The sequence below is a fragment of the Dermacentor variabilis genome, chromosome 1 (assembly GCF_050947875.1).
Source record: "Dermacentor variabilis isolate Ectoservices chromosome 1, ASM5094787v1, whole genome shotgun sequence".
Lineage (NCBI taxonomy): Eukaryota > Metazoa > Arthropoda > Arachnida > Ixodida > Ixodidae > Dermacentor > Dermacentor variabilis.
Window position 1 is genome coordinate 270,689,110 of NC_134568.1, and position 23,032 is coordinate 270,712,141.

General features: G+C 46.8%; 1 protein-coding gene across 3 annotated transcripts in view; it reads right to left on the bottom strand.

Moving 5' to 3' along the window:
• LOC142564583 (uncharacterized) overlaps positions 1-23,032 on the bottom strand; it is a 219,690-nt gene that overhangs the window by 73,384 nt on the left and 123,274 nt on the right. For all 3 annotated transcript variants that reach the window (XM_075675649.1, XM_075675653.1, XM_075675642.1), the window contains exons 4-6: positions 20,953-21,112; positions 7,795-7,961; positions 2,884-3,092 (exon numbers count right to left, since the gene is read on the bottom strand). In XM_075675649.1, the coding sequence (XP_075531764.1) occupies positions 2,884-3,092; positions 7,795-7,961; positions 20,953-21,112 (536 nt within the window). The remainder of the gene's footprint in view (positions 1-2,883; positions 3,093-7,794; positions 7,962-20,952; positions 21,113-23,032) is intronic.

Sequence of the window (23,032 nt, forward strand, 5' to 3'; positions counted from 1 at the left end):
AACCATCATCATTACAGAGGGACTAAATTTAATTCTTTTATTTTCATTTCAATAGGCAAAGCACTAGCGGAGATAAAAAGAAATGAACTGTTGCGAGGGGTTGATACCAAGAGGCCAGCTACCCATCATGCCGCGGGGACTACCTCCCATTGCCTCGACCAGAGACAGCGAGCGACATTCATCTGCTGCTCCTTCCATATTGTAGTCCAAGATTCACGTGACATCCCGGCTCCACAACCTTTTCGGGCTCTGCCTTCTTTTCGCGCCAGTAACGTCGGCTCTTCTGGCGGGGATGGTGGCTCCTCCGAAAAGAACGCGCGTGCTTTCGCCTCAATTTTCAGCATTTTTTTCTGGGCTACATGGGTGCAATGTTTAATTTAAAAGCGTCACCGCATGACCAATACTGCGTGCTTGTCGGTTTGCGCTTGCGATTACAGGAGTTAATTGCAGAGGTTTAAAAGCATGGGCGCGTAACATTGTTCTATAACTTCCACACTTAGGACGAGCTCGGATTGATTCAATAAAGAGAATGAAAGAGCACCTGGAGTATGGCGGTTTATTAATTTTTTTTTCTCTCTGTTTGTAATCATTGAGGACTTGGAGGGTACAAGCTGTTTATGACAACTTTCTCGCACTTGCAAGTTCCCACAACGCCATTAATAAAATCTTTGAAGTTTCTTTCGCATATTCTTGTAGCCTCGCTGCGCAAGTTCCTCTGGATGAGCGCATCGCCGATAGCGCCATTTACCGTCGACGAGAAGCTCGGGTAAACCGGTCGCTGGTCGAAAGAACGTCATGTTGCTAAGCTGATTCAGCTCGTTCCTGTTATCAAATCGGAGGGCTCCTCGGTTTTTTGTCATATTGGCGCCTGTCATCACAACTTCTGTTCACCGGTCACGGAGCGTTACACAAAGTTTGTGTGTAGGAGGGGGGGGGGGGGGATCACACCCTCTTTTGCACAAGACTTAAAGAATGAAATGCTCTATACGACCCAAACGCTAAGAGCCCGATGTACGCGTTGGCTAGTGTGAGGACAAAAAGCAAATGCTCCGAGTTTGGTTGCGCTGAACTTTAGGCAGTCAATAGCGACAGAAATAATCCATAGTGTTCATAACTACTTCACGAATGCGAAGCATGGCCCCTGCACAAGAGTGATCAAGAGCTGATCTCTCCTCCGCTTGCCAACTGGGAAAAACGTTTCTCCTAATGTCTCGCTTCTAAGGAGACATGGTAGACCGAGGCGCGTATTCTGAGCACCGTTCCCTTGGTTTCTGCCTCGTGAATTGGGTTGTGATGTTGTTTTATATTCTCAGGATTAGTAGGAGACGCACATCAAACAGACCAATTCCGGCAAGCCATATACCGCCTCGTGGGCTTATGTAAGCGCCCTCCTTCGTAAGAAACCAGCGAGTGACGCCGAGTGCAAAGCTGAGCAGCACTTTGTTAAAGCAGTGTATTAACAGCATCGCGAAAACGAGTTCGTTATTTTTTTTATTTTCTTATTTTTTTTTGCTTACGCGCTCAGTGGCAGTCTTATACAACGAGAAGGGCTGTTGCGACAATTGTTTTATTGCTTGAAGTCGTGCATTTCGTTATTTAACAAGCTGAATGCCAAAAAGAAAAGACGGAAAAATGAATAACACGCATGTCTTCGTCTTGGTTCCACATATTCGCAGTCACAAGTTTGCTCCAACACGAACGAGCGGTTGCTGAACGCTTTGAGTACAAGTTCCTGGTTTGTTCTCAATGCGACGATCTCCGCGCGGTGGTTATGGGCATTTTAAATCACGTTATTGATATGCTTGCGCTTGTCCTGTCGTGTTTTTTTTTTTCGTTTTTTTGTTTTGCGTCCGATGCGTGCGAACCACTGACGACAATGTCGTTTATCGCTAATATTTTGCGCGAAGTTTTCCAGCCCACAGAAGAGGACGTGCGCTCGAGTCTTGCCGCAGATTCCCATATACACGCATATATAGGCAGCAGTTACATGGATTTGTCCCTGGCCCACAGTGTACGGCGATGTCAAAATTCAAGCACATGTAGCGCAGTTTCTCGTTTTACCAGATAATGACGCAGTGGTCTGCGAAATCAGTGGTCTGAAATTGCTATTTATTCGTACTTCGTCGCAAAGGAAAGAAAAAAATCTCATTACCTCCCGCCCAAGTAAGTTTATTATCTCCGATTTGCAGACATTTTTCCAGCCAGGGTAATTATTACACGAGCCCACTATTCTGCATCGTCCACAGCAGCAACAACTCTAACTTGGCAGAGTAGATAATTAAAGGTAAAGCTACAGAGCAAGCGAAGCACATTTTCCGCACGCGTAGTCTGCGCCCTCTTGTGCCGTCTTTCCTGTGCAGGTTTCGGATAACTAGTCTGGCCGTGATTTATTTATTTATTTATTTGTTTATTTGGAATCTTGGTAACAAGCATCATAAGTCGCCAGCTCCTGCACAACTATAGATTGTTTCGTGAATGAAGGGTGATGATTGGCGACTTGAAACATTCCAGCTATTGAGCAGTTCGCAGCCAAACACAACGCAATCAGTTGAAACCTAAAATAAATAAATAAATAAATAAATAAATAAATAAATAAATAAATAAATAAATAAATAAATAAATAAATGGATAATGTACATCCCATTTCTCGTAATCTGACGTTCTGGCCTGTGTCAGAGACACTTCACGGACAGTGCTTTGGACAGCTCATAAACTAGCTACTTATGAATCCAAGTGGCTATAATACGGCTACCTGAAGCTCACAAGACGCGATCAGTCACCTTCCGCGCACGTAGCGATGACTGCTATTCTTTCAGGAGGTCCGCATTATATGGCGTCGCATTCATCCGCGCAAACGGCAGCTACGGAGTCTGGGTCGCTCACCTCTTGTGCGAAGCGAAGGCGTGCGGCGAGCTGTGCTTGCGGAGCGTCCCAAACGCTTGGTGTGCGCCGGGAGGGCCAACTGTCCGGAAGGCCGGCCCGTCTCGCTGTTCGGCTCCCGGATGCCGGTAGGCCTCGGGACCCCAGCTGTCGTCGCTGCCGTGACTGCTGGCCGAGGCCGAGCCGACGTCGTCCCAGTCGTCGAGCGTCGTCTGAGAACAGACACTCGAATTGAGTTGTGTGCGTCACATTAATGTTAGTGCACACATGTAGGACTGCTTCACAAAACATTTAAACGCTGTGAAGTGTATTCCCGTATGAGGGTAGCGGCGCGCACAGCAGCTAGATAGTAGTTTAACGCTTGCGTCGCTGCAGCGTTAATTAATTAATTAATTAATTAATTATCATAACTATATTTTTGCTCTAGAACTGAAGTAGACAGAAAAGCTGAGGAATGTTGTACTTCGTTCTCTCCTCATGAACCCGTTTCCAACAGGACATTACAGTGGTCTTGCTAAGATGCTCGAAACAGGACAGCTTTGACTGCAGTGACATATTTCTTCATAAGATATGCACAAGTGCTCAAAATACTAGGGACCATTTTAGGCAGTGATTAGCATGTGTTGTTGATGGCCCGCCTTTTTTTTTTTCACTCTTGTATGTGTTAGCGTTTGCGCGTGCTAAAGTGATCTTTTTATTAGCATTATATTTTTTTATTTTTAAAACACTTCACCTTTGCATAAAAGTTAAACGAAGTAATCGGAGGCTTACTGCTTCCAATCTTTCCAGTTAAATCCAATTTAACCCTGTCCACCAAGCTATAGCTACCTACCTAATCATTCTCCTGATTTCCTTTTCTTTCTCCCCACGCTATCCAGAATTCCGCAGTAAATAATTTCATCAACAGCCTTATTTTATTCGTGACTTTCTGCTTGGAGAACCACCAACGTTAAATCTTCATCACCCCGTCCTATATCGTTCGAACGCAACTGCTTGCCCCTTACCTTGCGTTAGAGTCATTACCCCCCACCACGAACAAGGCATTGTTCAGGCACACGACATTTCGACAGTATCGATCGAGATACCGCTCTCGCGAAAAGACGCGGCGACTCGCGGTATCCGCAGTCGCTTGGCTCTCGCAGTGGTTGCTCTACTGTGACCAAAGCCATCAGTACGGAACGCTCTAAAGAAATCGGCAAGACTTCCGAGTTTTGTATACCGCGACTCCTCAATAAGCAAAAGCAAGCATACCTTGGCACCGATCGCGTAGACCTTGACGTGGCCTACACGAACTATACTTTAAGAGCAAAATTCAGCGGACAGATCCGCGAAAGTATAACGTTCCTGAGGACTTACAAGTTCTATGTGACTGCAGCCGTTACTTGCCGGTATACGTACAATTTCTGAAGGCCGCGCGCTGCACTTGCCGCGTAACTTCGAGCTTACATGTACGGGACATTGGACTGCAGGATAAACTACAGGCAACGCCCGCGCGTTACGCGCTACGAAAGCGCTGTTGGTTTTTACAAAATCCACAGGCCTGAACGAAACGTTTTGAATAACGTTTTTGCGTGTAGGTGTTTCCATGCGGATGGTGCCACCTGTGAGTTTCTGTGGTCACTGTGCATATTAAGTTTCTCGCCCGACACCCGGAGTAGCACGCAAGGCAATCAGCCAGGCGTTAGTTATTAATGCCTCCACCTCTGTCGCCCCCTTACCGCGCTTCAAGCGAATCGCCCAGGTTTCACATTCTATTTTAACTGCGGTTGTCGACAGGAAAGTACATGACCGCAGAGTTTTCAAGGAAGGAAACGCAAGCAAGGCAGGTGACGATTGTTGTTGGACAAGACAAGCCCCAAAGGGTACGATTATTTTTAAGAGTGTAATTACGTATTTGCTGTAGATCTAACGTTTAGACTCAGTACGTGAGTTCGTTGCGAGTCAATCCGCTTACCTACAAGAAGCACGAGATAAAGACCGGTATATGCAGTAGTTTGGCACAATCTAGTATATAGTATATTTTAGAGTGAAAGCTGTATATGACTAACTTTCCGTAGTTTTCTTTTTTTTTTGCGTCCGGCAACAGAAATGACCTCAGCGATTTCTTACAAACGCATACACAATGGGTTTCGTTGTTTGCTTTGCTTGCGCTACGCACGGTTGCAGTGCGGTGGCGCAGATGTCAAAATGCGGAGCAGATTAGAACGCTCGCCTTAAAATGTAGCGTGGCGTCAAGGTTAGCGCAGTATATAAGCAGGAGAAGTATCGGCGCGGAGAAGTATCGGACACGTATACAGTTCGTACACCCGAAGAACAACATGCGTACGAGGAGCGCCGGAGGTAACAGCAACAAGAATGTAAACGGTGCCGGCGCGAAACGACCACCGATGAAGAACGTTCCCGCGATGCTGAACGAAAACGACAATCGCGAGCCCGGGCGACCATTCGACTCTGTGAAGATGGGATGGCAGTGAAAGCACTTTGCTTTTAGTTTGAGAGCTTTGACTTTCGTCAGCTTTCGCTGCCATTACATCTTCACAGAGTAGAATGGTTGTCATTTTTTCTTCATTGGGTATCTCGAAGTTGTTCTACTCGAGTTATCTGTAGACTTAACCAAGAAAATAATGATTGCTGACACTGACAAGATAATAATAGCGGGGACTGGAAGCCTACACAAGTGTGTTGCGTCATTATAAATGCTGTTTAACGTAAGCGTTTTCTGTTTGTCTATCTGTATGTGTATGTGTGCGTGCATGTGTGTTTGTGAAATGCGTAGCACAAGGCATGAATTTATTTAAGCATTAATTTAGGCAACGTTTCCAAGAAATAAATGCATGTACAGAGGAGTGACGGAAAATTACGCTGTCCAGCATACAAAATCTGTTACTGTAAACAATATCACGAGCTACCAAAATACGAATTGCGTTCTTTAGCATCAAGTGATAAGGATCATATTGTTCGCTAAGTGACTCCATGTGACCACCAAGGCGCGATATGTATGTAAGAATTGAATGATGAAGCTAAGGATTCGTTGAACGACACCAAGGAAGGTTTCCGTCTGGTTCGAATAGTTGCAGACAGTGCATCGCTGCAAGGAGGAAGTGTGCCTGTTCATGTGGTTACAGTACGGGCTGAGATTTCTGCACATCATTTAATAACTGTCAGAGAGTTTCGGCGGCAAGTAGAGGTAGTGTGACTGGGCTCCAAGTACAAAGGTCCGAAGCGGATGTTTGCGGCTACTCCATTTAATTTAGCAGCGTGAAAAAAGAAATAATATTCGCTAAATATAAGAAAGAAGATAAAATTGCAACATAAACAAAAACAATTAATTAAATTCTGGGGTTTCACGTGTCAAAACTCCGACGTGTTTATGAGGCACGCTGTAGTGCGGGGCTCCGGATCTATTCTGAACAACATCTGGGTTTCCTTAACGTGCGCCCAAAACACGGCACACGAGCGTTTTTTTTTTTTTTTTTTTTTCATTTCGCTCGTATCGAAATGAGGCAAGCGCGGCCGGGATTCGATCCCGCGCAGCTCGGGCCAAAGAGCGCAACACAACAGCCGCTCAGCTATCGCGGCGGATATATGCATGTACATAAAAGGACACTAAAAAATGAGTACGTACTTTGCATGTGAAAAAAGAAATAAAGGTTGATGAAATAATTACGGAAAAAGATATAACAAACGCGAGCATTCATATATACTTGCCTATACTGTAAAGTCATGTCATTACTGATAAAGAAGTATATCTTGGTCATGAAGTTTCTTCTCTCAAGACCTGCGACACGCACGGGTACCAGACTAGTATCAGGGTCCTTCAATACTGAAAGGTATTGAGGGACCCTGCGCCCAAGAACAATTTGAAAAACAGAGAAGCTCGATTTGTTTATTAGCTTTAACGGCATGAAGCCAGCCTACAATGAAGCCATGGAAAGCATACGGAGAGCCGACTGTTCGTTTGATTAAAATGTAGAAACAATAGGGAAAGAATAACAAGCTTGGATAGCGCGCACAGGACACGAAGCGAGCCGCAGCGTCTACGAACTATATCACTGTCGGTTGCCAGTGACTGCAGGGGTCGGGACCCTCCACTGTAGACCTTGCGCTGGCATTGCGCTTGTAATGATGGTGTTGCGCTGCTAAGCACGAGGTCGTGGGATGAAATTCCGGCCGCGACGGCCGCGGTGGCCTCATTTCGACCTCCCTGGGCGGGCAACCGTATTTAAGTGTGGTGGTCTTAAGTTCTGATCCCGGACAAACAAAATGACAGATACAGACGCCTCGGGATCATTATCCTAAAGTCCTTCATAAACCTGTACCTACTCGGTTGTATGCCTCTGCGACTTATAGACCGCGCCGTGGAGGCAGAGTTCCGAAAACTGAACAAGAATGCTATGCAAGGAGCCTCAGACGTCGATGTTTTCGAAATTCGTAATGTGGGAAACCTGTCTTGAGCGACCAGACTTGTCACGCTTCCGGTAGCATATATACCGAGGCATCGACATCAACGTCGCTGTCATATCAGCCGACGAGCTGATCGCAAATATCGCCGATCTGCAAGTGCTCCTTCAGGAGTTCTACGACGCTTTTGATAAGCGATAATTCGCTTACAATACTAAAGCATTCGCACACACAGATTTTTCGAATCTTAGTATCACTTTGCAGCATATAGAGAGGTGCTCGACGGCACATCAGATTTCGCTCTGCGACTGGCTCCCGGAGGCAACTACAGCGGTAACTGCACTCGCGAAAAAAAAAAGAAAAGAAAAAATAAAAGAACCGTAAGAAGGCTGCACAAATCAGATCAAGCAGAAGCGCTAGGCGCGTTCGCACTTTTTCCTAGGCGCCTTTCCCGCTTGTTGTACAGGCAAGGTCAGTGTCTGCGGGAATCGCGGTCAATCACGCGCCACTCACCATTCGATCGTTCCTGGCGCCAGCAACGCCCATGTGCGCCATCTCCCGGCGGTCTCGGCTATGTTGTTGGGGCTGTTGCTGTTGTTTTTGTTGAGGCGGCGGCGGCGGGAAGCCGATGCGAGGGGGCGGCCGCTGAGGCACTGCGGGCGGGCGTGGGTCCACGTTCACTGCAACAAACCGCGAACCACTGATGACGGTGATCTCAGGGACAAGGACGGGGCTGTCGGCTATCCATTTGACTTTGTCATGCACTACGTCGTCTATATATGATAACTTGATAATAAATACTTTCGCCCGGTAAACAAGACCATGCCATCTAAATTCGTGTCCCGGCTCATTTTTCCCCATCTCGTGCCTGCAGCAGCAACCGACCGCCTTGCTTCCCTGTCTTGTCAGCGCGAAAATGTTTTGACAGCCACCTGACAGCAGTTTATGGAATCACTACGTAAAGAGCGGCTGGGACTCCAGCTTGGGGAGCGCGCGCCGCGCACCAACTGCAGCGTCTATAATAACTACATCACCACCACTTAGTGGTGGCTGTAGGACTCGGACAATGAACATTATTAATTTACATTTGTATTAATGAAAACCTCCGTATAAAACTTTACCCCCTCGGATTTTTTTAGAGAGAGAGAGAGAGCAAATAATAAAGGAAAGGTAAGGAGGTTAACGAGGACTGAGCCCGGTTGGCTACCCTACACTGGGGAAAGAAAAAAGGGGACGGAAAGATTAAAAGAAGAAGAGAAAGTCTACTGGGGATATCGTTCAGTCACTCAGTCCGGATCACAGACGCTGACTCAATCCAGTAGCTTTCAAATATCGCAGCAGCACTTTTGTGGCCTTTTGTCACTGCGATATGCGAGGCCATGGTACCAAGATCTTGTTCAAGGTGAACGGTGTTCCATCTAGCTGATTGAGAGCTGTGCATAGGTAATGTCTTTCGTTTTCAAAAGATGGGCAGTAGCACAGTAGATGTTCTGTAGTTTCCTCGACGCCGGAGGCATTGCAGTCGGCGCTGTCAGCCATTCCCATCAAAAACCTATGTGCATTGGTGAATGCGACGCCCAAGCGTAAGTGGCACAGCATTGTTTCCTCATTTCGCGGAAGCCCTGGTAACAGCCGCAGTTGCATAGAGGGGTCGAGGAAATGCAATCGATCTTGGGTGAATTCAGGTGTGTGCCACTTCTCTATTGTCATGCGGTGTGCTAGCTTGTTAAGGTGTTGGGCGCGTCGGTCCGCAATAAAGGTACAGAAACAAGGGTTGCTCCTTCGTGTGCTTTCCTAGCAGCTTCGTATGCGAGGTAGTTGCGAGAGATATCGCAATGGGGGCCCGGCAGCTACTGAAACACGACGTCATGTCCTTTCGCTATCATACGATGGTGCATTTCTCGTATCCCCGACACTAGTTGTTCACAGGACCCGACACTGTTAGGATCGACCTGCAGGGGTACTGCTCTGCAAAGCTATTTCAGCCCGCTGCACGTGTTTCGATCGACCCGCGGTGGGGGCGCCCTTCAGAGAACCAGCGAGGACAGCGCTAACCAACCATGAACTTACGTCAGAGAACTGCGGACTACGGCAGCAAGAAGAGTCCCCCCCCCAAAAAAAGGGTGCTCTGTGCTCTTGCTCGTCGTCGTGCTCGTGAGCTGCACGCCTAAGTCCCGACGAAGAGTCAAGGTCCTCCCTACAGCTACGACCGCCAACTCCAATAACTGGTGGCAGCGGTGGGATCGTCCGACAATTCCTACAACTGTATGCCAGCCGTGGGATCGTCCGACAAATCTTACATCTGGTGGCAGCGGTGGGATCGGCCTACGGCTCGTAGATCGGCCTACGACTCGTAGACAGCAACGGCAGCTCACGGACTTTGGCACATGGTGACCAACCAGTATCCTGATCAAGTTGGAGGCGACTTGAGATTGACCACCTCTTTCAACTGACTGGATACGGCGGAGAAGGACTGGTGATATGGTGCTGCTTCAGTAGGTAAGCGTTTGGTTTTGGCTGTAAGATTTACCAGGCTTCAATTTCTCTATGTGTGTACATTTGATTCGCTGGGATCTTTTACCTGTATTCTGATTTGCGTGGGTATCGCAGCAAGTATTGTGTGACGGCAGAGCCAAAGCTTAAAGTAGCGACCATGGTCCTATTGTATTTGACGAGAGCTGACCTGTTGTGGTTGTGTGAAGAGGTCGAGGTATACGTAGAGGAGGACTTGACGGAATCAGAGATTCGTAAAACCATTCTAGAAAGTAACAATGATTTCAAATTCATCGAACAAATGGGCAAACGAAATCTAAGAAAAAAACGGTAACAGGAAGCGATTAGGGCAAGCACAGGATGAATTTAAACAAAAACAGGAAGAAACTAGGCAGGAACTAAAAAGTATTTCGCAGGAAGAAGGCCTAAGAGAAATAACGAGGCAGTACATTGATGCACTGAACAACGAGATTGAAGGTTTTGAGCAGTTAATCGAGCAAAGTCAACAGCGGCTTGAGAAATCTGTAGGCTGGACGCAGCGAAAGTGGGAGGAAGTCGACAGCAGATTTCAGTCGAAAGCCGAGGAAAGTAGTAGCACCTGCGAGATTAGCAGCACGTTCATAAGTGAACTCGAAGTGCTAGCAGTTAATGATGCCTTAGTGGCAGCAAAGGCCGTTAAAGGCCAGAGTGAGAGCGACGAGTTGCTGTGCCAACAGAGCACTGTAGAGACAGCTAGGCCAGCTGCGAATGAATTGGCACAGTCACCGCATGTGTGCGTCGCATGTAAGGTTAACGAGGTTGTTAACGAAGAAGAGAGTACTGCTGACCCGACAGACGCGAGCACCCATGTCAGGTCAGATCTGTGTGTGTGCGTGTGCGTGTGTGCGTGTGCGCGTGCGTGCGTGCGTGCGTGCGTGCGTGTGTGTGTGTGCGTGTGTGCGTGTGTGCGCGTGTGTGTGTGTGCGTGTGCGTGTGCGTGTGCGTGTGTGTGTGTGTGTGTGTGTGTGTGTGTGTGTGTGTGTGTGTGTGTGTGTGTGTGTGTGTGTGTGTGTGTGTGTGTGTGTGTGTGTGTGACACTCTTTCTGACACTCTTTCTCAAGCAGTCATGTTAGACTGATGTACTTTTTGATGTAGATACTGTAACTAAACCCATATTCCTCGTTCTCGATGAGAAGCAGTCCTTCCCTCCATCAACGTCCTCAGCGTGGATAAGTTGGACGACGGCATGGGCCAGCTACCTCTAATTCATGCCGGACTCCAATCTTGACAACGGGTTACGAGCGATGGGATTGAGCCCCCAATCCTGACAGCCGATGCACAGCGTGAGCTGGGCGACGCAGTAGAGGGCAATTCGCAAGAGTGCGAGTTGCATAGCTCGAGTAAAACCTGTTGCATTGTGCCAGAGTCGGTTGAGCTGTCCGCCAGTCGAGGCAAAGAGAGAGTAGATTTAAATGAAAATCAATCAGACTGTGCGGGTAAGAGACCGATCCAGGCCGACGATATATGTACCGGCCAGCACGAGGCGCCAGAGGGCCACATGAGAGGGAATTCCAAGAAAAAGCGCCGCAGAAAGAAGTGCGTTAAAGATCTAAATGCGTGAGTAATGAAGCGCAGCCAAAGTCGGCGACAGGCGCAAGAAGGCAGGGCGCGAAGAAGAGAAAGATGCGGTCGTCGTTGACGACGTGTACGCATCAGACACATTCGAGCCACCGGTCAAAAAGAGACCGAGAAGCATGTTCTGCACGGACGCGGACAAATGGCACAGGGCAGTTACGTTCCTCGTCGCTCCGTCGTTCTTATCGTAGTGCAGCATGTAGGGCGAAGGAGCGCAAGGTGACAAGACGAGACGAGGTGCTAGAAAGTCGCGACGCGGTCATTCGAGTTCGTGATGAAAGCGGGGCGCCAGGACGCAAATTGGCAGGAGACTGTAACGTCTTGGAGGAGCTGAAAGTGTGTCAGCCCTTTTGTTGTTCCTCGGTAGCCAGAGTAGCTTTCGAACCGCGACCTCGTCGAGTACGGCTCAAAAGTATGAGTCAGTCGAAATTGTTTGGAACGGGAGGCCAAGAGAGGTTCCGGAGAAGTGAAAGGAGTTGTTTTGTTTTTTATTTTGAGCATTGGAAAATTTTCGCGAATTCAGACTAGCTTCTTTCAGTATGTAAGGCATGAGCTTTGTTTATCTTTTGTTTGAGAAGCTCTGAGGTTTGAAAGAGGTGTTTTATGTAAACATTTAGTCTCACGAGGTGTTAGTTAATGAGTAGATAGGCTTTCTTTTTTTGTGTGTATGTGAGTAACCTGAGAGTCAAGGTTATCGGTGAGAGGCCTATGGTAACGCGCGTGTGTATTACTTAACCTTCTTTTTTTATAAGTATTTTTGAATTTTCTAAGGTTAAGCGCTTAGGTTTTCATTTAGTACATGATTTGCACTGAGAAGCATTCTTAGTTCCTTTAGCGCGTGTCTTGTGGGGACGGAAGGAAGCAGAAGGTTTATTACTGGGTTGCTCGTGTGTGTTGAGGGCAGCCGTATTCTGACTTCTCTAGTGAGCGTGCGTGGAAGGAGTTATTAGCAGACGCATTTTTTAAGGGTTCTGCAGTGTGCGTGAGTTACTCAAGTTTAGTTGTCCTTTTAAGTTACTTGTCCTATATGGACTAGAGAAAGACACGTGAGTGAGCGTGATGGAACGTTTGCGTGCGACGCAATTACGTGTTCGGAATAGAGACCACAAATCTAGCGCGACTGTGATTACGTACCTGTGGAGTTGACCAGACTGTTCAGCGGCAACAGTACGTGAGATAAGTACGCCACTGCGATAGGGTAAGAACAGGCTGTTCATGAAGTTAGGCTGCTTAAGTTATGTTTGGGTATTGGTATTTGAGAGCCTTCGGTTTAGTTCTGCGTAAACCTTTGCTCTTGTGCAACACGACAGTCAGATCTGAATAAACTCAAGGGGAATGTGAAAGCTCGCTTTGGCGGCACGAAATTTTGGGGAAAAATTTGGGGTTCCCAGTTGAATGGCTTGCATTGAAATTTTGATAGGAAGCCTGGTGGGTTAACAGCTGATTCCGGGCGTTTGTACGCTGAGTGGTATACTGTTGCCGGGATCGACTCTTCTGTTCCAGTTGCTGTGAGATGGTTGAAGGCATTCCAAGTGCGCAGGGGTTGCAGAGAGCAAAGCCATCGTCTTGCTCGCCAGCCATTCTCTTCCTGCCCAGCGGTTGCCAGCACTGGCCAGGCGAGATTTTCCGGGCCATGGAGGAGCTGTTAGGATCGGCCTGCAGGGGTACTGCTCTGCAAAGCTGTTTCAGCCCGCTGCATGTGTTTCGATCGGCCCTGGGTGGGTGCACCCTTCAGAGAAGCAGCGAGGACAGCGCTAACCAACCATGAACTTACTTCAGAGAACTGCGGACTACGGCAGCAAGAAGAGTCCCCCCTCCCAAAAAAAAGGGTGCGCTGTGCTCGTGCTCGTCGTCGTGCTCGTGAGCGGCACGCCTAAGTCCCGACGAAAAGGCAAGGTCCTCCCTGCAGCTACGACCGCCAACTCCAATACCACGAAGAGATGACAGAAGACATTGTAAGGCCGCCTTCGAATCGCAGAATATTGCTCACCGATTAGCGGGTTGGTTGTTAATGTAATCAACGGCACCTCGGAGGGCAACAAGCTCCGACCCGGTCGCCGGCGGCACAGTTTTAGTCCCTGACATGGCTTTAAGCGACGTCCCCGGTCCACGAGATACAAGTATGGAGGCTCTATTCTCTATGGAAGAGTTAGAAGCTGCTATGGCGCTCTGTAGGTGTTCGTCTTCACCAGGGCCGGATGGCATATATATGACGTGCCATAATATGTCTATACGTATCACGACAATGCCGTCTATTTCCATATTGGAGAATCCTTTAACGACTACTACTTTGTACCGAACGTTGTCGCTTTCGTTGCTCTTGCAGACGTTGTAGTTAATATAATGTTGTTAGCACAGCTGCTGACGTTACTATTGACCCTGTTGCAATCGCTGTTATTGTTGACCCTGTTTTTTTTTTCAGCGTGAGCTGCTACAACTGTTACAGTACGAACAAGTGTTCAAATAAGGCGACAATAATGCATGCTCCGCGCTACCTGTAACCTCGGCACAACCGTTCGCTAAGCACACTCAAGCGCTTCGAGACAGCGCTATAAAACGCCGCGCCAAACCATATGCTGACCCGCAGCACATTACTGAAGTGCGCAGGGAGAATAAACGCTAGCAGACGGGTAACACGAGATGTGTTCACTTATAAAACAAGGTACTTCGCGGGGTGGTAGTTTACGACACATTCCTAATTGGAACGGTCACGGGCAGCTCGCTTATTCCGGGTGAACAGGTCGCAGCTGCCGCCGCCTTCCAAGCGTCAAGCGCGAAACGCCGCGCGCCGCGCGCCGCTCTCTGCCCTCGACCCCGAAGCAACGTGTGGCCACAGCCGGCTGCGCAGTATTTCCGTCGAACTTCTTGGCACGGATTCAATGAGAGGCACGCTGCAAAGCGCCTAACGGTTGTACCGCGGTGCCTGAACGCCCGCCCCAGCTCTCCTGCTCCCTCGCCGAAGGATGAATGGTGGGGGCGTGGGCGCGCGGAGTCTATAACCGCGATCTCCTGAGCTGCTGTGTCGACGCGTACCGATTGCATTCGCTCTGATGAAGGCGCCCACGCGTGTCCCACCCCCGACGTGCACTACTAAGTGGAGCTCCTATGGGCACACGGCTGATGAGAGAGGCCGAGTTATTTTGACGTGCTGATCCCCTTCCCCTTGAGCTTAGGCACGCTCCTCCGAGCCCCCGCTAGGCCGGCTGCCCTCTTCGTAGGGACCTTAATACGGGCCCGCGATTCCGCGATGTTGCCGGCATGCTCTTCTCCCCAGCATTTGGCGACGGCTGTACTGACCAACAGTGGTGAAAAGCTTCCAATACGAAAAATGAATACGCGCGAAAGTTACGCGCTCATTGCCACTTCCTGCAAAGAAAGGTGTGTTCATCAAAGCCTGTTGACGCAGATGTCGTACATTACTCAAAGTCATCAATTCGCTTTAGTAGAGTGAAACTGTGTTTTTGTTTTCGTTTTCTTTGTCTTCTTTTTGGTTTTGGGTTTTGTTCTTCTTTGAAGAGCGCTCATATTTTCAAGAGTGAAAACTCGTAAGATAGAAAAACTAGTTGCGGGTGACGAAACTCCGGTGTTTGGAAACACTCTTCTTGTCAGTAGCCGGTGTAAAATTGCACGTATTCGCTTTTAGACAGAATGAGCTGTCTAGCTTTTCTGATTGAAGGAAGAAAGATGCTGACCGTAATTAAAACTAAAGATGACAGCTGTGCAACAGGCCTCGCTTGCGACTGCGCCGAAGTATTCCGCAGAAGTATACTAGGGCAGAATGAATGGAAACAAGACGAAAGCACAGATACGCCATTCTTTTTCACTTTGGTACAGAGGGAGCCCCTACCTCACTTCTTTCTCGGTGTCTGCTAAAGCTAAGACGCCTATTCTTTCTAAACATGGGAACAAAAGACGGCGCCTGCAGTCCCATCCAGCAACAGGTTCTTTAGAAACGCGCGAAGTTGGCTTATACCTGCATTCTAGTGGCAAAACAGCGACAGTGTTTAACAAGCACGGCTAATTCGCAGCGCGAACTACTACGACAACAGCAAGAGCACAAGAAGAGACAAGACACAGCGTCTGACCCGCAAGTGAAGGTGTATTCGAAAGCTTAGAAACTTTAAAAACGCCATAAGGTTTACGCCATCAAAAAGAGCAGTTAAAAACTCAGAAAATGTTTGGTGTTTTACACCTTTCAAATGCTTCTTAATTGTGTGTCTTCATATCCATAGTCGTGTAGTCATGGTCTTTGGCGTTCAAGTGATTAGACGTTTGATGCGTGAAATCACTTCATAGGGAAAACATCGAAATATCAACCGATTTCACAGTGCCTGCGTCCCGCTAGTTTTACTGCGACCCAAAAGTCAGTACACTGCAAGGTTTCTAGACTCCTGCTCTCTTCCGAATTGTGCGCCTCTATAAGCGCGTATACACGCGCGTTCTTTCTTATGCTTTGAAGCCTTCGGACACGAACAGAGTGCTAGACATATTATCATTCATTCAGTTACAGGCGCCTCTGTAAGCGCGTATACACGCGCGCTCTTTCTTATGCTTTGAAGCCTTCGGACACGAACAGAGTGCTAGATATATTATCATTCATTCAGTTACAGCCCTGAGGAAGATAAGCACCCTTGCCAAAACCGAGTACCTCCAGCGGTATTCTTTGTGCGATCACTGTTCACAGTTCTATTACTGATATGTGTAATGCAGTTCCTCAGAATCTACCAGCAGGCTCCGCTTTCCCCCTTCAACTAGTGAAAAATAAATAAATAAGAGGCTCTTCGCTTTTGAGAGCGACCGAGATGCAGCGGCGATAGCCGAGATGAACTACACATATTTTCTCGCGTAAATGCGCTTACGCAAGTAATGGATCATTCATATCATATCAATCATTCACAATGTGTCGACACCATATTACGATGTGTAGAGACTGCTGATTGACTATTATGTTTTTTATATGTTCTATATACTCTTTTAATCTTACTGTAACGCCCCCCTTACCCAATGCCTCATACGAGGCCTGTAAGGGCATTGTTAAATAAAAAATAAATAAAATATTTCCTCTGACAAGTGTTTGACGTTTAATATTCATCCCACGAGGAATCTGGCTGCACACACAAAGCAATATGCATTTTCACTGTCGACCATGGCGTTCCAACGTGTGCAACGTCAGGATGTAGGGATCCACAAAGCAAGCGTGTAATATAGAGTGGCGACTCTCAATGTATCTGCCTTTCCGGTGTAGCACTGTGTTCCAGCACGTGCGACGCAGTGCTCTAGTTCTCCGCCAAGCAAGTACAAGTTTCCTTGCTGTACATGCGGCGGGCTGCTACAACCAAGCTCCCATTATTTCTTCGCTTGAACAGAACTGATTTGGTGCAGTTTCTAGAAGACCTGGGACCGCACTCACAAAGCTTTTTGTCCGTAAGTGGTGTTTATAATTGGCCAGCTGTCTTCTCTAATAATATGTTCGGTATTAGGAGTGGCGAGAATTTGCGCTTAAGAATAGTTCGGCGTCAGAACATTTTTTTGTGGACATGGACCCTTGCTCCGAAACATATATCTTTCCATGCAGCTGTGCTCGGTTGATTACGAGGTTGAAGTCGTCTTACAAACAGTCGACTACGCAGGTGAAGAAAATATAGGGCATGAATATTCTGACGAAACGTAGTAATACCTTTCAGCTAGGTGAGGCGTCATCACCTGTAACGTGCAGTACGGGGGACACCGGTGCCCATCCGATGGTACCTAGCGCGGGACTGCCATGGTCTCGCGACAGTAAGAGAGAGCCACAAGGGCCGCGGCATTACCTCACTGAAGGTATGACTACGCTGACCTCTCAGGCTGATACCGTGCGAACTATGAGAGTGTGAGAACTGTGGGAACCGTAAGGGGGCTCTCTATGGGAGTTAATGCACGAAGCCGGCGTGGCCACCAGGCGACGAGCGTGTCCTTTCTATTTATTCATTTTTTTTCCTCACATGTGACCCTCTCCCTTGCTTAGGCCCCAGAGCCACCCTCCTTATTGACGTTCATTCTTCGTCTATCAACTGAATGTATTACACATGAAGCTTTGTATGGAATGTCTCGAGACATTCATGTGTACAATATTTCGAGTCATAAGCGTGAACCCAACCTCGCAAGAGTAATATGGCTCAACGTGTTTCTTTTTAACGACAAGCAAACAGACATCCACAATGAGGTTTTAGTTTAAGACAGTGTAGAGGGCTTGCGCCATTAAGAATTAAAAGCAAAACAGAAAAAGGTAACTGCAACGCAGGCAGCTTAAGTGAACGGTCAAGCATAACACATGGTGTTAGCCCTTCTTTCTTCCTGGCTTTTCGTGTAGGGACGCTTTTTAATTGCACATTTCGGTAGCTGCTCATCTGCATCTGTCACTTACAATGTTTATTGGTATTCCTTTGCTTACTTTTGAAGCGCGAAAGGACCTTTAGATAACTATTATATCGAAACCAATAGTTTACGAGTACAATATACGTGTAATGGTGACCATTTCGTCTTTTTTTTCCCTCTGAATAATGTATTGACTGACTGAGTCTTGGGCCCTTTTAGGAAGCGAATGAAGGCACTTAGGCACTTGGTTAGGCACGCTTAGGCACTTGGTTTTAAAATGCCCTCTTTTCAACAGTTGTCTCTCTGTACTGCTGAGCGCGTTCCAGAAGCTTGACCATTCACGAACTACGGCCACTGATATGTTATTCACAAAAGGTTGGGCTTCAACTACGTACTTGCCGTCCCCGACCCCTCTCCCCCGCTCCATAAAGCTATCCTATAATTCTCCCTAACAAGAGGCTCGGCTCTATAGTCAGCAGTGCTCCTTCTCAGTTTATGCGTGCTGCGATGCGTTGCGCTGTGTTGGCTCTTACCCCTGTCTAGTTTCCTGCTTTTCTTCCCCCTCCTCTTCAAGCAGGGCGGTGTGGGTTTCATTTAAGGAGACAATTGCTAGCCTGCTTTTTATTCCTTCTGTGTGTTGTTTATATGTTTCCATGAATAATTATAACTGACATTGTTTCGCAATAATTCAAAATTACTGCTGGCCTTCTCTGACCATACGAAAATGCAAACATATTCTGCTACTTCTCCTCGATAAAAACTAAGTCGAAGAATTTTGCTTCAAATAGCGCAACAACAAAGGGATTTATTCGATGAGTGCTCAAGGCACGTCGCATAATATTTGGGTTGCAGACCTCGTACCACTGCCTTTGTCCCCACTATTTACTGTATTTTCACGACTCCGGATTTTTGTCACATTTCTTGTCGATCTCTTTTTTTTTTCGCCATATGGCCCGCGCAACTGCTACTTTTACTGTCGGTTGATGGGCTATCCGCCTGCTACGACTCGGCAGATATTCACGGCCAAAAGTTTCATCTCCTTTGTTACTCTCAGAATGTTCGCAAAGCTGCTCCTACCGTCCCCCACTAATAATAAACGGCGTAATCAAAACGTCGACCAAGTACTTAGCTGCGACGCAGACGTGAGAGAGATTTTATTGCTTCCCAAGGGAATAGATAGTCAAAGTAGCAGCTACCACTTTGCAACGTCGTGTTCGGTGGTGTATCTTTCTTCATTATTTGTGTTTGTTCTCTTTTCTTTGCAAGCCTCCTTGCATAACCACGAAACAAGCTCCCGCCCCCTTAGCGCAAGAGTTCATTTCCGTGGCTTGCTGCTTAAGTTACGGAGAATTTCTCTGCTTGAGCCATCTACTTTATCACACCCTGCATTCCTTGTTAGGTTAGTATCCTCTCGGGCCACTTTCATTCAGTACAAGCCCCACTTTCCTAGTAGTGCGCTCTATCAATCTTACTTTTGAACAAAGTGTGCAAATGCACTGGCGTACGTGACCGCCGCATCAACAGCACTTGTGCGCTTAAATTGACCCGCTAGAGCTTTGGCGCATAAAAGCGTGATGTTCGCAGTAGCAATATGTGATCAGAAGTGTGCCAGCAGAAGCTCTCCGCGCTGAAAACGTAGCAAGACGGACTAATGCAATATTGTCTAGAGAGGCACTTTAGCTATAGTGGCTTTCACCTATTTTGAACTTCCTTCGTGATCACTGACTAAATTAAACGCTATGTATAGAGTTAAAGTCAAGCGACCATGCTTGTGTACTTTATTCTCGTGTGTTTTCCGCACATGTAGCCCCATACGAGTCGTCCGCGCTATAGCAGTTGCAAGGTGCAGGTTGCGTGACGAGGGGGGATATTCTGTAAGTATCCACCTAGTGGACATGCCCAATTCGACTGCTGCTGAAGTGCTGATTGGCTGGGGGGGCCTGTCTCCTTCTGACATATATATATATATATATATATATATATATATATATATATATATATATATATATATATATTTCTCGTTTCTAAAACAGCTAGTTCATGCGATATCTTTAAGTATGGGCGAATACATGAAGTTTCGAATATGGATCGAATGCTACATACTAACTTTTAGTATTCGTATTCCAAAAGTAACTATTCGGTATTTTTGAATATTGCAATCTAATCAAATATTTGGCAACAACCAAATTTTATAGTATGCTTCCTGTTCTTCGTCTGCTAAACAAGGAATCGCATATTATCAGAAGTGAGAAACAACAAAAAGTTTCGGACCAATGTAGAAACAAAATTAGTAATGGAAGCTGTAATTGTTTTCGGTTACGAAAACAATTACAGCCGACGTGATAACAATTAAGCCGACGTGACAGCCTCCGACTGTTATTTGTAGAGTGTCATTTAGTGTTTTTGGCAGTCTATTTATGTTACAGTTTTACCTTTTACGTCAAAACATGCGATGTTTTCCTTGCAACCCGTCCTTTTACGTCTGTCTACAGCCCAAACATCTTTCCAAGCCTTTATTTTTTTTTTTTGTACAACTCCTGATATTTTTTCGGCAACCATTTATTTAGCGTTCTTGGAAAGCTCATACAGCAGCCAATCTTTCTTGAAAAATTTGTTTGAAACAAGGCTTTCAAGTTGTCGAGAGGCCCTTTATGCAATTTTTTAAAATGAAAATTAGTGATCTCACGGGAAGAATTGATCCTTTTCCCCTGATAATTAGCTGTCTTTTTTGTACTATATGTCTTAAGAGGAGCGGGACATAATTCTGCCGAAATAAATATTGCTGCGGTAAATATATGCGTCTGTGCTTGAGTACTCAATATTGGATTCGATATTCGGTACTTTCTATTCGCACTCAGTTCGTGCTCGGAAAAGTTTATATCCGCCCACCTCTAATGTATGACTTTGCTTACAACGAGGATAACACGTATCTCATAAACACGAGTGTGCCTCTCCATCAGTATTCAGTCGCCATATTGCCCCAGAGCTCTACCAGCGGTCGCGGGTCTAGCTCTGGGGCAATGCGGCTCTGCCAGCGGCCACGCTCTGCCCCTTTCGCTATTTCACAATCTGAGTTACAACAGCTTGCCTTGATATACAAGAAAACGAACCTTGTCGCTGTTCGCTCATTGAATAGCAAAAACAACCTGTCGCATCATCACGCTATTTCATCACGCTCTTTAGCCACGCCTCATTGGCCGAGTGTCTTACCGTAATTGAGCGGAACGTGATCGCGGTGGTATCGCGGCGACGGCGGCATGCCTTCGTCCTCCGGTGGAACTGGCGGCAACGGCCGACTCGCCATGAAGCGCTTGATGCTGCCGAACTTGTCAGTCCACGAGAACTCTTTCTTGGGGAGTGCTGGGTGTCTCTGTGCAGAGCAGAATAATAGGAAACAGCTCACCGAAATAGCACGAATCGGACAATCAATTGAAATCCATCGTCCCGAAGGAAGCGCGGTGTCTACGCGCTCCAGGTATCAGGCGAGCACATCTCTGCGATTTGTGCCGTGTCAACGCACGAACCGTAAGCGCCTTCTCAAGTTGTTGCCCAGTGTAGCATGAACATGTGCGGTACATGACCGGATGAGCGTCAATGCGCTCCCCATTTAAGAGGAAGCTTTAGCTCGGGCCCAACTCCGACGCGGCCCTATTCAAATACACGTAAAACGCAAAAGCGTTTTTCTGAGATAGCCTCTGGACTGATTTTAATGAAATTTGTTGCATTTGAGAGAGAAAGTTAAATTCTAGTGACTGTTGGAAGGGGAATTTCGATTTAGGGCTTGCGTTTTGTTAAAAAGATTTTCAAATATTCGACAGTTTGAAAAAAATAGAAACACAAAGTTTACAAAATTCATAGCTCTGCATTAAGAACAGATGCCGCGGTTCTGTAAAAGGCATCCATTAGATCATTCAAAGCGGACAAATTCGATACGTCATTTTACATCTTCCGTGAATTTGTTACGTTGTTTACAAGGGTTCTGCAAAAGCTGTCTTTCCATATCACTAAATTTTTTATATTCATGTGTAACATATAAATTTTGTCCGCTTTAGATGCACTATTAGATGCAATTCACAGAATTGTATTATTACTTCTCGTTGTTGAGTTACAGAGTTGTAAACTTGATAGTTTCGTTATTCAAAACTTTTTGATTTTTGACAATTTTTAATAAAAAATTAACGACATAACTCGAAAATTCTCAACCAAATGTCACTATATTTTAAGTTTTCTTTTAAATGCAACAAACCTCGTCAAATTTTGCGCAGTGGTTGCCGAGAAAGACGAATTCTCCTTTTACATGTATTTAGATAGGAGCACCCGAGCTAAAGCTTTCTCTTAAGGGAGGAAGAGGACGAAAGGAGGTTCGTAAGAAGAAGAAAAGTGCTAGCGTCGCCCGAAGCACGAAGCATCGGTAGCGATAGAAAGGTTCAGCTTTGTGCTTTCAAATTACACGCGCGCGCGACATCTCGGCGTGACGCAGCACTTAAGGCAACCCCTGTTGGATAGGTGTAACAGCACCCTGTTAGCTGCTAAGCCTCTGACAACGCTGGCATGGTGGAGAGCTCCGCCAGTAGTGTTGCAGGTGTCGCACATCGACGGTGCACGAGGTGAGACAGACGGCGTTCGGAAAAAGCGAACGCGTCTCCGCACGCTGGCTTGCATGCGGGAAATTCTTAAGGATGTTCTACCCTGTCTCCTGAGGCATGCGTATGCGCCGTAATAGTTAGAGCATACCGGGCTCCCGAGCTGGCGGTAGCGTAATCGAATCCCGCCTGCAGACATTTTTATTCGTTCAATTAAATATTTATATACGTATCCGGAACATCACGGAGACGCCGAAAATTCGCCAGTAGTATCCATATAATTGCTATCGCAATAAAACTATTCCAGAACTGTCGCTAAGCGTGGACAGCTGGCCGAGTTGGTTGTGAATAGCAATGCGAAAATCGTTCTAGCGCACAAATAAACACGGACGAGCAGAGAAGGGCAGCAAGAACCAGTTGAAGTCCGGCGTTATTGTAGGCCTTCTCTGCTCGTTTCGCAATGCTATCCAGAACTGTCGCATACTTACATTGCGATATATCTATAGCTGAGCGCGCGTGCGTCGCGGGCGACCTTGCACACCCTCATTTACATGATCAAAGCGACGTGTCTGTGCCTCGTATCTCTTAGAAACTTGCGATTTCACGCACAATGTGGCGCGCTCGCTCCTTATACCTCTGCAGGTTTTCTGGTTAATACCCCGAAAGTGGGTGACGTCTGCCTACAATGTTAAAAAAGTCCGTGACTG